The sequence below is a fragment of the Rhinoderma darwinii genome, chromosome 13 (assembly GCF_050947455.1).
Source record: "Rhinoderma darwinii isolate aRhiDar2 chromosome 13, aRhiDar2.hap1, whole genome shotgun sequence".
In the NCBI taxonomy this organism is placed as follows: Eukaryota; Metazoa; Chordata; class Amphibia; order Anura; family Rhinodermatidae; genus Rhinoderma; species Rhinoderma darwinii.
Genome location: NC_134699.1, coordinates 24,564,114 through 24,580,420, shown reverse-complemented (window position 1 = coordinate 24,580,420; position 16,307 = coordinate 24,564,114). Strand labels below are relative to the sequence as shown.

Here is a 16,307-nt window from a genome sequence, read left to right as displayed (position 1 = left end):
GGATACATCACTACATGTTAAATGAATTCCATTTTAATTTACAGGTAACTAATGACAATGCTAGGCTAACATACTATTTATTTAATGTATATATCATGAAAAACCCATGACTTATACGTCAAATGTATGCCTGTGACGTATGCCATATTGTGGTATACATCACACATAGGCTCCCATGTGTGTGTATGTATGTATATATATATAATTTAAAAAAGTATACTGCGAAGTAAACTTTTTGTAGGGTGGCATAGCGTATTCTACTATGCTGTTCATTCTAAAAAAAAAATAGATACATTTTATACACACACGTAGGGCAAAAACAATATGAAGGGGGCCTAAATAACGCAAGTATAATGGCAACCATCGTATGCAGTATTTAGTGTATGAGATTGCATAAAATCTCTGGTAATTCTGGATACGCTTCATTAGAATTCTACACATTAAAGGTGTTTTCTCATGATAAAATTATCACCTTCCATGGGATATGGGAGCTCTTACGACAGAAACGCAAGATAAATTGACATGCTCGTACCCTTAGCCCTTTAAAGTCCGCACCATAGGTCGTTTTTCGTTCCGCAGCGCGGGCATGAGTTTTTAATAATCTCATCCACTTTGCTGCTACTGTAAATGCAGGAAAACTGCAGCATTTGCGCTACGTGGGAACCTGGCCTTAGGTCTCTTTTACACGGTAGTATTTTGCATTTGTTTTTTGTAGCCAAAACCAGGACTAGGTTCAAAACAGAACTGGATCCAAAAGAAAGGAAAAGGTAAAAAAAAAAAAGGGAGATGCAGCGGTCTTTTTTTTTTTTGTGTTTGGCTCAAGAAATGGATCCAAAAACTGCACCAAAAACAGTGTGTGATCCGGGCCTAAGACCTTGTTCACACAGTGCAGATTTTGCAACTATTTTTAAAGCCAAAACCCACAGAAGCCTAAAACAGAAGAAATATATAAAGAAAGGCTTTAAAAGAGTCAACTCTCCTGGATCCAATTATGTTTTTTGGCTTAAATTTTTTTTATGTAAAATCGGCCCTGTAAACAAGGCCTTAGGGTAAATTCATACCCAGTGAAATTCCTGCGGATTTTGCACTATAAATCTGCAGCAATTCAAAATACAATAGCAAACCGCACATTTGTCATAATGTTTACTATGGATTAAAGTAACATTCAGGTGTCAGTGAGTTATAGCTGGCTTTCATGACAAAGTGAAATAAAAAGATGCTCTTAGCACTTGCACCTCTGTCATACAATGTGTTCAAGTTAAATCCCCTCTTTTATTTAAATTAAAAGCTTGGTGATCGCTAATATTGCAAATACAACATATGTCGTACACACTGTGAAGAGAAAAGAACAATGATCTTCTGGCACAAACGCCCAAATATAAGAATGTTCAGTGGGCAGCGATTCCAGCCTCTTCATTATGGAAAGCTTTGGGAATTCCTGGCCTGGCATCTGGTGGAGCAGGTATGATTGCAGCACACCCGCTTCTCTAGTACAACATGGAAACAAGAATAGCGCAAGTACAATAAAGCTCTTACACTCAAGAATATTGGAAGAGGGGAGATATTAAGGCACCTTCCTTTAACGGGGAGAGCAATGTAAAACATGGGACTGTTCTGGTCCAGCCACCAAGTTGGCGTCAGGTAAATGTATACACGCTCTCCCCCAGCTTAATCCTTCACGTTTTCAGCATAGTATTTACTATTGCTGTCAAAGTCCTCTACTCAATGATGCAGATATACAGAGCGGATCTGTAATCAACATATTGTGGACACCTTGTCCTCAGCACATATCTCATGGTGGCCATGAAAATTCAACCATCTGCTTGCTGGGTACACACCAGCAGTATAATGGCCTCTAGGGATCATTACTACTAGCGTTCTTGGCTTGAAGTTCCATACACAGGACAATGTTATTTTAGGGTAGCCCATACATATCTGGAGGAGTTCCAACATGGAACGCAATGGCATCATATTTTGGGGTCCCACAGAGTTGGGTTTTCACTTGCATTACAGCTTCTTTGGCGCGAGGTGTGTCTTGAAGTGCTTGCTGACATGGTCGCTGCGTGTGAACCTCTTCTGACAGTGAGGACATTCAAAGCGCTTGTCACCTGTGCAGGGACAGCAGAGTAAAATCAGTATACATGTCATATATGTGGGACAGAGTGCCTTACACGAGCATGCGTGCGTACATGCGCCACACACCTGTGTGCGTGCGTGCGTGCCTCTGCAGCTCATCGCTGCGGGTGAACCTCTTAGTACAGATTCCCCAGTTGCACACGAATGGCCTCTCCCCGGTGTGCAGACGAACATGGGCTCTCAAGAGTGAAGTCTTGCGAAATGTTCTCCCGCATTCAGGTATGTGACACACGTGCCTCTTCCTGCCAGGGGGACCCCACCTGCTGAGAGGGAGAGAGTGTCTCTCCTCAGCACAATAATCCCCTCCATCAACCCCCCTCCCACCCGTGCCACTTATTTAACTGGCATCAGACAACTACAACTCTGCTTTGTGAACACTCTCACCCCTTTTCCCCGTCCTTGCAGTTTGGACATGTACAGGCCACCCTCCTCCTCTTCTCTCCCGGCTGTAGCTCCCCAGACAAGGCCTGTTCCATCTGTAGCTGTATCTGGGAAGGGCTGAGGCCACTGATGGCAACGTTATTACTGGACACGTTCTGCACACTGATTTGCTGTTGCCCTGATTGGATACACAAACACAAGGGTGCGTTGATTCATTTAATAGAAGGATAATTAAGCAAATCATATTAATTTGTTAAATGTTCAGGAGGTAAGGACTGTAGCTTATGTTTCTGATTGGCTACATGATCATACTGGGATATACACCTGCAGCATTGGTGATGGTAACAGGCACACCTTGCACTGGGACTCCATTGATACTGATAGTCTGTATGCCCTGGGCAGTGGATGACAGCTGTGCTGTATTCAGGTTAATGACGCTCCCCGCAGGAGCAATTTTGGCTAAGGACCGCTCTTTGCGGGTGACATTTTTCTTTGTAGGAGTAGCACATAATGTTTGCAAAGACCCTGTGCCTCCCATGGAGCACGGCTGAGGTGTAGATTCCTGCACCATAAGTGTCTGTAGATCTCCTGTTGATGTGCGGAAATAGATCTGTGAAAAAAAAAGTACAAAATTAGAAAAAACAGCAGAGCCTTACAACAAACAAAAAAAATCAAAGACTTGATCCTTATAAAAACTGAAGTTTCCATTCATCGAACTGTGGTCAGAAATGATAAATGGTTAACAGTCCTTTAAATGGAGCAATGGTGTCTTTGGAGTAGTTCCAGTAGAACGAGCATTTGTTAAAAGGGGTTGTCTGGGACATTTAACAGAATGGCTGCAAGCAGGGGATGTGATAAAATAGCAAAGTAAGTATTACTCACCTGGTAAATCCCCCGTCACTTCAGCACCGCCGCTCCTTGTTGCTATCCATTAGAGATGACGTTCCAACTACCCGCCTATGACTGCTGCAGCCAGTTGCGTGCGAGTAGTCGTAACGTCATCACTGCTGCACAGCAACAGAGACTGACGGGCAGCACCGGTGGCGCTCAAACATTGTATGAGGGTTGACTAAAAATAAACAAAATGCACCCATCCCGTCAACAAACGAATCACATACATTGCTTTTGTGAAGTGAGGCTTCATCTTTGAGAGACTGCTAAACAAAGTAACGTTGGCTCCACTTCTTTAACTGGCTCCTAATTTCTACAGCATTTTGTCCAGGAAACGCAACACAAATTTAGGGGTTACGAGATTCACGGTAATGATTAAAGGGTTAACTGAACGCCCTGCCTTTCTAGATTTCCACAAAGGCCATATTTCTCTGAGATTATGCAAAATTAAGATAGCATAGAGAAAGCATACAGAAACTAGACGTCTAAAGGGGTTGTCCAATTTTGGCAAACCCTTTTTTGTTAGACCGGTCCCACAACAATAAACAGATCACAGGAGGTCCCGCTGTTGGGACCCCCAGTCATATCCTATCTTTTGGAGAATCTTGTCGCAAGTGTTTAAATCAACTGCGGCGCCACCACAGGGTAAAAATAAGCATTACAGTTTCCTTGAAATCACTGGACTGTCCTGTAGTGCTTACATGTGATGGGTCCTCCAGACCAATGGACGCTTTTTAATAGTAGAGGGTCTTGAATTGGGGTGACCCCTCTATCAACTCAGGAGTTCCCTAATAGCGTATCGGACCAGGTTCTCTCTACCAGACAATCCCTTTAAGGAGAATGTTACCCCAGAGAGCCCTGTTTAAATTAGAGCAGCTATTAGAGGACATAGTAACAAGTAAGCTGTTGGGTGGTATTGGCAAGAGTGACTATGCGATTGGTTTCACAAAGAAAAAAAACATGGATCTAGTCACATGGTCAGACAAGCTCCTAATAGCCCACTCCCAATCAGGAGGCCAGCAGATTGGTCAAAGTTTGCAATGGTGCCCTTAGCTTACTGTTATCTAGAACATATAGGGTGTATTCACATTTGCCGCACAAACAAAAACCACACTGCAAAACGATGGCAAATCGCGGTAAAACTCCACTAGTTTTTGCACTGCTGTTTTAAGTCATGTGGTAAGACCGCATCGTGTGAATACACCCTTAAAAAAAATAAGGGTCCACCAAACAAAGTCTGGGTCCTGGCAACACCACCTTATTTTCACTTTATCGAACCACAGGGCTTAACAAACTAGAGGTAATAATTTACAGAAGAACTACACAGACAGACAGACACATACATAGATAGATAAAATTGGTCTCCGTACCTGTGTGGGAATAGCTTCTGAGCTTTGGACACTTTGTACTGATTTTTGTGGCACTGTTGGCAGCGTAGCGGAGGCTGCTTGTACCACTCTCAGCGCCTGTTGTGGGATTTGCACCAACTGCGTTTCAGCCTTGGGTTGGACAAGTTGAAGTAGAGCGTGCTGACCGGTATTGGGACTCTGGACAATCAGCAGGTTGTTTCCAGCTTGCAGGATATTGTCTGCAGTTGTTTCGATGTACACAGTCTCCACCTGCTCCTGGGTAGGAGAGCCAGGTGTCGGCCCTGGTATAAAGGGTTTCCTACGAGGCTTTTTACTCTGTTTGCTAGGAACAAGCTGACTGCTCATTTCGGAGGAGGAATCTGCCATATTATTGAGAGGCAAAGCCAAAGTGAGGTTGTTACAAGAACTTCCAGTCAACTTCATAACATTGCTGTTTTTTTGTGGAGGGGCAGGCATTATGGGCACATGTTTTGTAGAACTGGAGGCTGGGGTAAGCTGAAGGGTCGTTCCACCATCATTGGAATTAATGATTTGAAACTGCGCGCCCAGAGTCTGTGGAATTGACTGAGGGGAGGTTTGCAGAGCTTGATAGCGACCGGTCTTGCCCACTGGGTTCTGTATGGTAAAGTAAAGCTGCCCATTTCCTGTCCCCAATTGTGGAATCTGGATTACATTCCCTTTGGCAGATAAAAGTCCTAAACCTGCTTTTCCTGGACTCAGAGGTAATGGCGCAGGTTTTATGGGTATCAGCCTCTTGCGGGTTGGCCGTTGTTGTATAGCGGGAGTCACAGCTGTTTCAACTGCCGGGGGACCAATCTTACTGCATGTGGCTGCCAGGAGAGCCAAAGGAGAGGGTTGTGTGTCCTACATGGAAAGAAAATAAATACCTTGTTACAAGGCAAAGAGTTATCAACCTTATAAAATAGACAAAAATAACCCTAGGGTCTCATACACCCACCGTAGTAGGACTTCATACAGCCGCCTAGTTGTACTGAGCCGCAATACAGCACCTGCAGAAGTCTATGGGGCCCTAATGTACCACCCAGAATAGTGCCATGTTCCATCAAATGCTGTATTATGGCGGCACATATACCTCAGTACACAGGCCTAAGGCCCAGTTAAAAAAAAAAGTTACATACATCTATTGTATTTTTCAAAATAGTCATCTGTTTCTAGAACTGGTCCTTAATGGAACAACATCACTGTATAATAGAACTAATTGTACAATAAGTTCTATCTTCTCCAAAGTGCTGCAGGATGGGTTGGCACAATAAAGACAATATAGAATGAACAGCGGGGTTTCGTTTATCAGGAATGTGCTCCATGTCTCCTGTATACTAACCCTCCTCTTATGTACCAGTAATACAGGAGTCCAAAGTATTTTACAGCCTACGAAAAGAGACACCAGTTACCTGACTAGCACAGTGTACAGCTTGTCCGCAGTCCATAGAAATAAACAGCAATGCGTTCCGTCCCGTTTCTACCATCACATCCATAAAACAAACTAACCTGGGAAGCAGAGACGGCTGGTTGCAGGTACTCACTCGGACTTACAGCAGCGGTTGCAGTCATGATGAACTGAAATAAACAATAGCGGAAATAGATTAGCATTCATTGAACAAATAACAAAAACACATTTTTGGATTGCCAGTGTCCAAATATTTAAATGCTAGCACGGTAATACACTATGCAAACCTCAACTGCTGACCCCCTGGGACAAAATGATTTAAAGAGACCTAGTTTGTTCTCCTGACATATGCATGAGAAATACAATCATTTACAAAAACATATTTTCTTAGAACTTGTGCAGTTCCTCGGTTATTCCTTCTAGAAAAATATGAATAAATTGACAACTGGGTGTTACCAGTTGGGGGTGTGTCCCTACACAGACTGACACTGTCCAATCAGTGCTCACAGAGTGAGACTGTAGAGACGCGCCTCTGTGACAAGGTAAATGGTAACACCCACTTGTTCATTTATGCATAAATTTCTAGGAGGAATAACAGAGGAACAGCACAACACAGATTTCTAAGAAAATATATTCCAGAATTGTTATTTCACGGGGAATACAAGTATTTACTAAAACAGACTTGTAAAGAGAGCAGTCCGGCCTTCTTTAAGTAGCATGCCCACACTAGAACAGCAGTATACAATTTATATACAGATATAATCTCCCTTAAAAAAATAAAAAATGAAGTAACTTTGTAAATAGATTGCATTACTTATCTTGTAATAATTCAGCGTTACCTATATTTAGCCTATATTATATCCTAGTGCTGCACTGACAATTCTGCGGGCTTCATTGGGAACAAACACCAAGCTAGACACAATTCTTACAGCTTAGCTGATCTCCCATAATGCAGAGGGACAGTAACTTTTTCCAACGTCAGATTACTGTACCGTGTCTGGTGAAAAAATAACTCTTCCTAGAACTCAAAGCACCAGAGTAAGCTCCGAACAGAAATTGAACCTACAGAGAATGCTGAAAGATTTCAGCTCTGAAGCCTTCAGAACGGTGAATGCAGCTCTGGGCTATAATACAGGCTGTAACTCAGGATCCGTAGAAGATAAGTAATGCAATGTATTTACAAAGTTTCACAACTTTTTACGTAAATTAATTCTAGCTATAGACTGCAAAATAGTTCTTGAAGGTAAACATACTCTTTTTCTACATAAATTCTTATAAATAATGTTGAAGACAAGGATGTCATTATGGTACAGAATTGTAAAAAATGTGAAGCTCTCACGGTAGGTATAACGAGGACGATCGCAACACACACCTGCATTAAAAGCACAGCTAAATGAAGTTCACTAGAGCACGCAGCCCAGGACCGGGTATAAAGAGATACAAAGTAATAACATCTATCATACTGACCTTTGCTATACGCTAATGAGTGTCTAGTAAATACAATGTATCAGCTGGTTCATCTTAGTGAATGGATTCTCTTCACAAGGTCTTCTTATAAAGTAAATCTATCTGTGGGATAATAAATGGCATTCCTGAGTCTTCCCTTTTAATGCAGAACAAATAATTCAGAAGATAAAGAAATTTCTTAATTGACAGTAAAGGTTGTGGGCTGCGTAAACGAGCGCCGATCAACAAGACAGCTATGCATGGGGACGAGCGCTCGTTACTCAGATCGCTCGTCCGCATACATTTTTATCATGTCGGCATCACATCTCTTGGTTTACATAATAATAGTTTAGGCATTTAATACAATGCAATCAGACGATGAACGGGGTTTTAACCGTTCATCGGCTGATCGTTGCTCTGTTTACACCGGGCAATGATCTGGAACAAGCGCTCTGTGAACGCTCGTTTGCCCGATAATTGTCCAGTGTAAAAGGTCTAGAAGGAGAAAGAGAACGGGGACAACAGCAGTAGTTAAAAAACAAACAATAACGCTCTAGGATTTACATGCAATATTGCAAATCGATTTTCAATGGAAACCTTTTTCTAGAACGGTTTCAGCCAAAGTTATACATATTTACATACAGTTTGCGATGTGACTTTAAACAATACCAGTAAATTACGCTAAAATGCGGTTTATCTGGCATGCACTGAACTTTTGAAAGCCCCTGGATGATTTGATAAACTCTACCAAGTTTTATCCAACCCATGTGAAAATATTTCTGCACATCTGAAAACTGTTTTTAAAGGGGTTAGTCTCAAAGAGGGGGGTCACCTGCTCCGGACACCCTTCGGTGAGCCAGATCGGGGAGCAATGGCGATCACGTGACACTACATTCCTGGTCAACCAGATGTGTGAATGCTGGGTGGCAACCAAGATGGCAGAACCCTCATCATTACTGCCTCCATGTTGCTTTACTAGTGATATGGAAGTAGGAGTTGGGTGACAGCCCAGTAGAACCGGTTATGGCCGGCCTAATCTCTGTTCCCCAGCTTTTCTAGAAAAAGTGGTGGCTGAATATAAAGTTTAATAGTGTCTGCTCTAGGTTTATGGTGACTAGTAGACTTTCTGTCAGGGAAACTTGGATTAGGCAGGTTGCATTTGTAATCTGATCCAATTTTTTTTCCCCCGCAAGATAAACAGCTCCGACCATGGATAGATAGATATGTGATAGATAGATAGATAGATAGATAGATAGATAGATAGATAGATAGATAGATAGATAGAAGAGAGTGTAGATAGATAGATGTGATAGATCCATCAACCAGGAGTGTAGGAAGGTGTAGAACAACTCATGTGGGATGACATGGAGGCCATATTGTTGACACCCAGCTGTACCTCAAACAAATATAACTAAGAAACAGCTGATGTGATTGTTTCGCAAGGATTTGCATTGACTCTTATTGTTGTATAGGTAAATAGATCATGTACAGTTCTAGATGTGACGGGTCTAGTTTATAATGATCGCTCCAGCAGCTCGTACAGTAGATAATCTCCAGTGCAGACTCTTAACACTTTGCTTTTATTCTTGTTCCTATGCTCCACTAACTGTGATCGCAAGCTCTTGGGGCCCAGACTTGGCTGTTTACACCAAGACTGTTCTTTCCTTGTAGTGTCAGAATTTAGAACATCCTGTTTACAACAGTCCCGCCCACTCCCCGGAAGCACCCTTTGTCAGCCCCACCCTATGTCCGCTGAAAAAAAGGAGTTGGCGGCTTTATCGTTAACCCTACGCACATACCGGAAGCAATAGAACTCACCCGTTATCTATCACGACATCTCCTGTTACCGAGCTCACACCGAAACTCAGTGTTCCGCCTACCCCAACCTGCAGCGACGTAGCCAACCATCCGCTTCCCCCTACGGAGTGACGCACTTAGCTACCAATAGCCGATAAGCCGTAGGAAGATAGACAAGCAGATGAGCCAATCAACTATAAGAATGCTGATTAGTGGCCCTGATGGACATAGGAAATCCCCAATCAGAAATAGGCTTTTTACCATCACATGCTTTGGGCGTGAACTAGTTCCGTAAACTATGGAGTCACAGGACTAAGTCTATGTAAATAGTTGTCCTTACGTTTCAATGTAAAGTTGTTTTGAATGTATGGGAAGCGCCTCTTTTGTGTAGTTCACCGTTTCTATAGGGAGCCAATAGGAAATGTCTGGCAACAGTACGTGATTGGCTGTAGCCTTTAGGGGCGTTGCATTATTAGATCCACTAGAGAGTGATTTGTATGTTACCGCTCTGACTCCAAGCTGTGGGCCGTTTCGCCATGTTGTTGGAGACTGAGCAGTGTGTAGGCTAGTTAGAAATTGATTCACAAGAGCTATATTTTAAGGGACATTTTTAGGGACAGTTTACTGCTATTTCCACCTAAAATTTGAATGCCCACCTGTAAATATAGTTCCTCGAGATGTCCTCTTCAGTCAAGTTGTTAAAAATGTTGTTTAGCCTTCATAATTCTATCTCTTTCATCCCTTGTTGTCAGGGGATAGTGTCTACCACTACAACTCCTGTAGGTGTTATTGGGATACTTGACAGACTAGGGCTCTGTGCACATCACGATTTTGCATTATGTTTAGAGCATATTTCGGGAAAGCTTCCGATGTACACACTGAATGCGTCCGTTTGCCCGACAGAGGCCAAAAACATGTCCCCTTGGCCTCTGTTGCACTCGTATACGTTGTATACTTTTTGGTATTTGGAATATGGAAATGCTACGCTTTTCCATCCCGAGGGATCCTGCAAAAAAACATTTACCGTGAAGTATACGTTGTTGTTTTTTTAACATGGGAGCCCATGAGTGACCTGCCTGTATACATCGGGAGCTTTTCTCGGCCTATACATTAAACATATTGCAAAATCATGATGTGCACAGAGCCTAAGTGACCACTCTTATTAATGTTATCCTCTGTGGGGCAGCATGGTTGTCTCGCTTGGACAAACCCTTTCAATATGCCCTATTAGGCCATGGGGACTTTTTATGTAAGGGGGATACCCTCTTGGGATCCCCCAATAGCCAGGGTTAGGAGATGCTCTGGCGGACTTGGCCTATCTGTGTATTACATAGCCGATTATTCATCTAAATGGACATGTAATACTAACTTTCCCCTCCCGTGACCACTGATGGGGAAATGTATGGCTGGCTGCTCTTTCCTTCAACAAAATAAGCCGATCATTGTGGGTTTCTGCAGCCAGACCAGTGGCGATCAGGTGATCGTCGGCTTTGAAGAAGGGGTTGCCTTGAGTAACCCCTTTAAGTGTATGATTTTATAGACTACGTAAAGTCCCCTAGAATAAATTGAATAATCCACAGCACTGATTCACAACCACTGTTAATATTATATTATGGAATTGCATCGTGAGCAGTTTTCTGCTGGAACATTAAAGTTGAAATTGTCCTTTTTCCCAGCAGGAGTCATTCTGATAATAAGCCTGTAGGGAATCTCTCTGCTGATGCACTTCTTGTACCATTGGTTGAACATAGGCCCATTTACTGGCAAGAGCCCTCGAATCCACAGAATACATGCTGCTAGAAATGACACCGTAATCTGCTGACTGGGCTACAGTAGTATTCTCAAGGTAGTTTGAGGTATTTTGTGTTTATTGTGCATTGTTTGGATAAGATGACATTATAAAATGGCCACTAGGGGGACCAAGAACCCCATAAAACACATGTATGATCCAGTTCTGCGAGATCCTGTCCTTTAGGGCTCACACACGAGCGTATTATGGCTCTGTACAACCTCTAAGAAGTCTATAGGGTCCTCTCTGTACTCATAGTTTTTTCTCTCGAACTTCGGTATGGAATGGCGTAGTATGGAGATCTCTTCCGTAATATGGTGCCATATAGAGGCACCCTACTGTGACACATGGAGGGCCTATAGCTCAATAGTATGGAGCCACAGGGATTCTGTGTGCCACGGTACAAGCTCAGTGCACACAGCTCTGCCAGGTTCATGATGCCTGTACCATGGCACATGGAGTCCCTAGGCACTCTGCTGTCTGGTGCCCTTTACCAAAAGGGCATTGGCCCCACTAGTGATTCAGCCCTTGTCTAATAGGCCATTAAAAAAATGTATTTTTATTCAACCATATTTATAAACAGACATTCATAAGGCGCCGCATAATGCCTTTATTAGTACATCAGGGTCTAAATGTCCGAACCTCCAGCCCCTATATTGAGTTTACAAACAATAACACGCCCCCTCCCTCCGACATGTTTTACCGCTTGCACGGCATCATGCGGGAAATGAGACACGGAGCTGTACTCTATATGAAGGCACATTCTAGTTTTTTTTTTTTTTTTGCAGGATGTCAGGCTACAGTATGAGCCAATAGAAATCTTTAATATGGCGCCAGTAGATGACGAAGTGCATGAAAAAAAAAACGCAAAATATATACATGCGTTTTTTGGTTGCGGTTTTATCACAGATTTTGTTTTTACTGATAGAACAGAATTCCCTTCTTTCTCAGTTTGTCCATAGCTGCCAAGATTACAGTTCAACTAAATTGCGCTCAGATATGACTCTATGACATCTCATCTGAGATTTTCCTGACATCAAGTCACCGGTAGGTAGTATGTGGTAAAGTGATGGTTCTAGTTCTGAATCTATATTGATGAAAAGCCAGTTTACATTTATTTCATATAAAATTGAGAGGCCTTACCCCAGGGTGTTAACCAATGTGCAGAAAAACTGGTTTTTTTCGTATTTCTTTTTTTATCTCAATGAATGCAATAAATTTGAGTGGATTTTGTCATCTCCCATAAAGCAGAAAGATATATATCTGTCTTCAATGCAAGGTGCACGCCTATGTTGATTTCCTGAAACATAGGGTCTACTTGTCTAAAAGTTACATGGCAACATTCCTTAGTAATGAATGCTTATTAAAGAGAAAAAGACTATATACTTATAAATCTTGTACCTAGTCTATATGACAGCAGTTCCAAAAATATTAAGAATTATCTGCAGTTCCTCTAATATATTAAAACCTAGGGTTGGGCATCTGGAATTAAAATGTCCTGCATTATATATATATATATATATAAGAAGAAATTCCGCAGCACTCGAATTTAAGCAAAAAATAAAGTGCTTAATTCAATCGAATGCAGAGATGCAACGTTTCTGTCCAGCCTTCGGACCTTTCTCAAGCATGCTTGAGAAAGGTCCGAAGGCTGGACAGAAACGTCGCATCTCTGCATTCGATTGAATAAAGCACTTTATTTTTTGCTTAAATTCGAGTGCTGCGGAAATTCTTAATATATTATACAAACCTTGGATCAGGATTATCTGCTGTGCACCCGTCACTGTAGTGGGATTTGCTACAGAGTGCTGCTGTCTTTCATTTATTTATATATATATATATATATATATATATATATATATATATATATAGGCCAGTGGTTTCCAACCTGTTCTGATGGCTGTCAGGGGCATGCTGGGAGTAGTAGTTTTGCAAGAGCTACAGGCTGGGGATCCCTTCTATATGCACGTGTAGATTCAGAAAACAGCTTATAGATTGCTTACTTGCTCTGGATACAACCACAGGGATCTTGAATTACCTACATCTTTTTTACTCCATGTTGCAATTGCTCCTTCTTTCTGTGGAAATGACTTGACTAATATTAAGGAGTTGCATGTAGTGAAATTCACTAATATTTTAGGCCTAGTAGCCGTAGCCGTGTGCACGGCCGTGATTTTCGGGTCGGCCGGCTGCGGACTGTCAGCGGACTGTCAGCCGCAGGCCGCCCGCGGGACATGCACATGGCCGCCGCCATTGATTTCAATGAGCCCGGACCGCAGAACCGGGCCGTAATAGGACATGCCCGTTCTTTCTGCGGTCCGGGCTCCCGGGCCGTGCAAGGACCGCAAAAACTACGGTCGTGTGCATGGCCCCATAGAAAAGATTGGGGCCGCAATTCTCCCTTGGATTTTCCGGGGAATTGCGGCCGCAAAAACACGGTCGTGTGCATGGGGCCTAACAATACTACTTATGTTACATTGTGTGCAGAAAAAAATAAAAATAAATATTTTCTATGTACTCTTCTAAAATGTAAACAATCTGCCAACATTCTAATGTCATTCCAGCTCCACCTGCATGTCTACTCCTCCTGCTATCTGTCACTACTACCCTGACTTCACCTGCGTCACTCTCTACCTGTTACTACAGACTATTAGGGTATGTTCACACGCAGTAGCAAAATACGTCTGAAATTACGGAGCTGTTTTCGCTCCTGATTTTCAGACGTTTTTGTAACTACTCGTGTTTTTCGCGGCGTATTTTACGGACGTTATTGGAGCTGTTCAATGGAGTCAATGAAAAACGGCTCCAAAAACGTCCCAAGAAGTGTCCTGCACTTCTTTGACGTGGGCGTCTTTTTACGCACCGTCTTTTGACAGCGACGCGTAAAATTACACCTCGTGGGAACAGAACATCGTAAAACCCATTGGAGCTGTTTTTTCAGGCGTAAAATGCCCGACTTACGTCTGAAAACAGTGCGTGTGAACATACCCTTACTCTTCCTCTTGTTAAAATGCATCTTCTGATATACAAATGAATCAATGCTGCACTATCACGAGTGGTGTGTCAGAGATTTCCAGTGACAGATATATCTGGAAAGCACCAATTGTGTTAATGGTTTCTGTAACGGCAGCAGCCCCTTCATTTGGGGAATTGGTGAGTGTACGATCTAACAGACCCCATAATGTTATTTCTGATATGTTTACACCACATGGATTTATTCCCAACAGATAAGTGTATAACCTAAAACACACAGATTATGACTCGGAACAAAAAGATAGATTGACATTAATTTCACCTTAATCTTATCAAATGAAATTCAATAAAATAATTTGGGGATTTTCTTTTGCTTTGATTTATCTATTATTGCGCATAGAGCACTACGATACTGGGGTACCTTGCCATTAATATTCCAGGTGCACAAGTGATATATTACTGGTGAGTACTCCGAGCCTGGAGTTATAGGGGTTTAGAACGGCTTCAGCTGCTGCCTGGGGCTTTGATGTTGGAGGACAGGTGCCTGGGAACATCTTCAATACAGGCCTAAGCCTGTTGCTGCTCCATTCCTGGTGAGTTATGACATGTGAAATTAGGAGGGGTGATCTCCATATATTGTTGTGACATTAAGGAACAATTGTGTGTACTGACATTTGCAGGAAAAGATCTAAAAATTCTCAGCTCCACACATAGCACTAGATTGGGAAATAAAATAATTTGAATATTACATTAAAGAGCATGCCTCAGATGGCACCATTGATTTGACGGTTTGTAACCTATATTTTTGGACTGTAGATGGAAATCCATGCAGATGCAGCAATACGATATAAGCTTCTTGCCAAAAGTTGGAGTCTAACCCCCACCTAAGTGATGCTAGGTGGCATTGTTTACAACTCTGCCACCATTACAGGTATGTAGTTACTCATGTGTTTTAATTTTTTTTTAAAGATCACTTGAATGTGGCAGAGCGGCAGTACCAGGCTCATATATGGATATGCTGCTGGGTCTGGACCCTTTGTTCTGCTGGGCTGACAATTAATTGAATGGCTGATCATGTAATACCTGGACAGGCTGGGTCCAGAAGAGTGAGAGACGCTCTTTGCCAGTGGCTTTCCACTCTGGTGAATGGAGGGGTGTCCTAACTGTGGTACACTCCTCTATGACATTCATAGTCCCTACTAGAGCATATAGAAAGGGGTTAAAGCACAGACCGATCATGACTCTGACTAAGACACTCACTCCTTCTGTATCTGGACAAGGGTTACACTGAAATGGACTGTGCGTTAGTCCCTTGTTATGTGTGATGTGTTGTCCCATCCCCTCTGTTCTCTTCAGCCCCCCCCCCCCCCCCCACTCTTCCCCAATACCCCTGTTTGAAGCTGTGCCCAGTGCTCTGTCTGGTTTCCTGGCTGGCGGTTTCTGCTTTGGAATTACAGGCTGCCTGTTAATTTCAGGGCTGCCGACTGCACACAGGATGTACCTATTATCTACCTTTGTTGTATCCACTAATCCTGACACAGCTGCTCCCATGTCTGGCTGTGTATGAGGGGAACTGGTAGAAAACTATTCCTGCCTGCTGGGCCAGGTGTAAGGGAAACTTAACCTACTATATCACAAAAAATAGAATATTATTTTGAGCTAGAGATTACCATATACTCTAAAGTTCCTTAGCACTAAGTGATCTTGTTCTGATGTAGTCAGGAGATCCCGCTTTTGTGGAGCTTCTGTAAACGTACTGCTCCTAGCTCGGAAGTGGACAAACGTTTTTAGTATTGGATCTACCTTTTGTGGCATTTGAGTAAGGTCATATTCAAGAGGACCAAGGACAGGTACATGTGACGTGCCGAGGACACTACTGCAAATTGTTTGTGTGCTCTTTTTTTCAGTTTGCTTTGCCCCCATAATAGTGACCGCAGCCACAGTTAAGGCCCATTTACATGAGCAAATAATCGGTGGTACGAGTGTTTGCACGTTCCGAATCATTGTCCTGTGTTAACAGGGCAATCTGCCAACAAACGAGCAAATGATCGTTCGTCGGCTGATTATGCTGAAAATCATCGTTGTCGGCAGCACATCTCCCCGGTTGAACAGAGGA

The 16,307-nt window shown here is 42.6% G+C and overlaps 1 protein-coding gene and 1 long non-coding RNA gene across 6 annotated transcripts; one reads left to right on the top strand and one right to left on the bottom strand.

Annotated features, from left to right (window-relative positions):
• Nucleotides 1–1,252: 1,252 nt before the first annotated feature.
• On the bottom strand, nt 1,253–9,837 carry SP2 (Sp2 transcription factor). Of its 5 annotated transcripts, none has more exons than XM_075845292.1 (8): nt 9,770–9,837; nt 7,654–7,755; nt 6,288–6,356; nt 4,779–5,642; nt 2,842–3,127; nt 2,521–2,695; nt 2,203–2,399; nt 1,253–2,108 (listed from the first exon to the last, which is right to left on the bottom strand). In XM_075845292.1, the coding sequence occupies exons 3-8, from the start codon at nt 6,348–6,350 to the stop codon at nt 2,008–2,010; spliced, it is 1,686 nt and encodes a 561-aa protein (XP_075701407.1). In that variant the 5' UTR covers nt 6,351–6,356; nt 7,654–7,755; nt 9,770–9,837; the 3' UTR covers nt 1,253–2,007. The 5 variants fall into 5 exon arrangements, with proteins under 5 accessions (XP_075701407.1, XP_075701405.1, XP_075701408.1 ...); XM_075845290.1 differs by lacking the exon at nt 9,770–9,837 and adding an exon at nt 9,451–9,593; XM_075845293.1 differs by lacking the exon at nt 9,770–9,837 and adding an exon at nt 9,451–9,593 and having other exon boundaries at nt 2,203–2,396.
• On the top strand, nt 9,680–15,116 carry LOC142665588 (uncharacterized). Its single transcript, XR_012851526.1, has 4 exons — nt 9,680–9,751; nt 11,109–11,275; nt 12,170–12,265; nt 15,008–15,116. It is a non-coding gene; the product is annotated as an uncharacterized LOC142665588 (long non-coding RNA).
• The last annotated feature ends 1,191 nt before the right edge of the window (nt 15,117–16,307 follow it).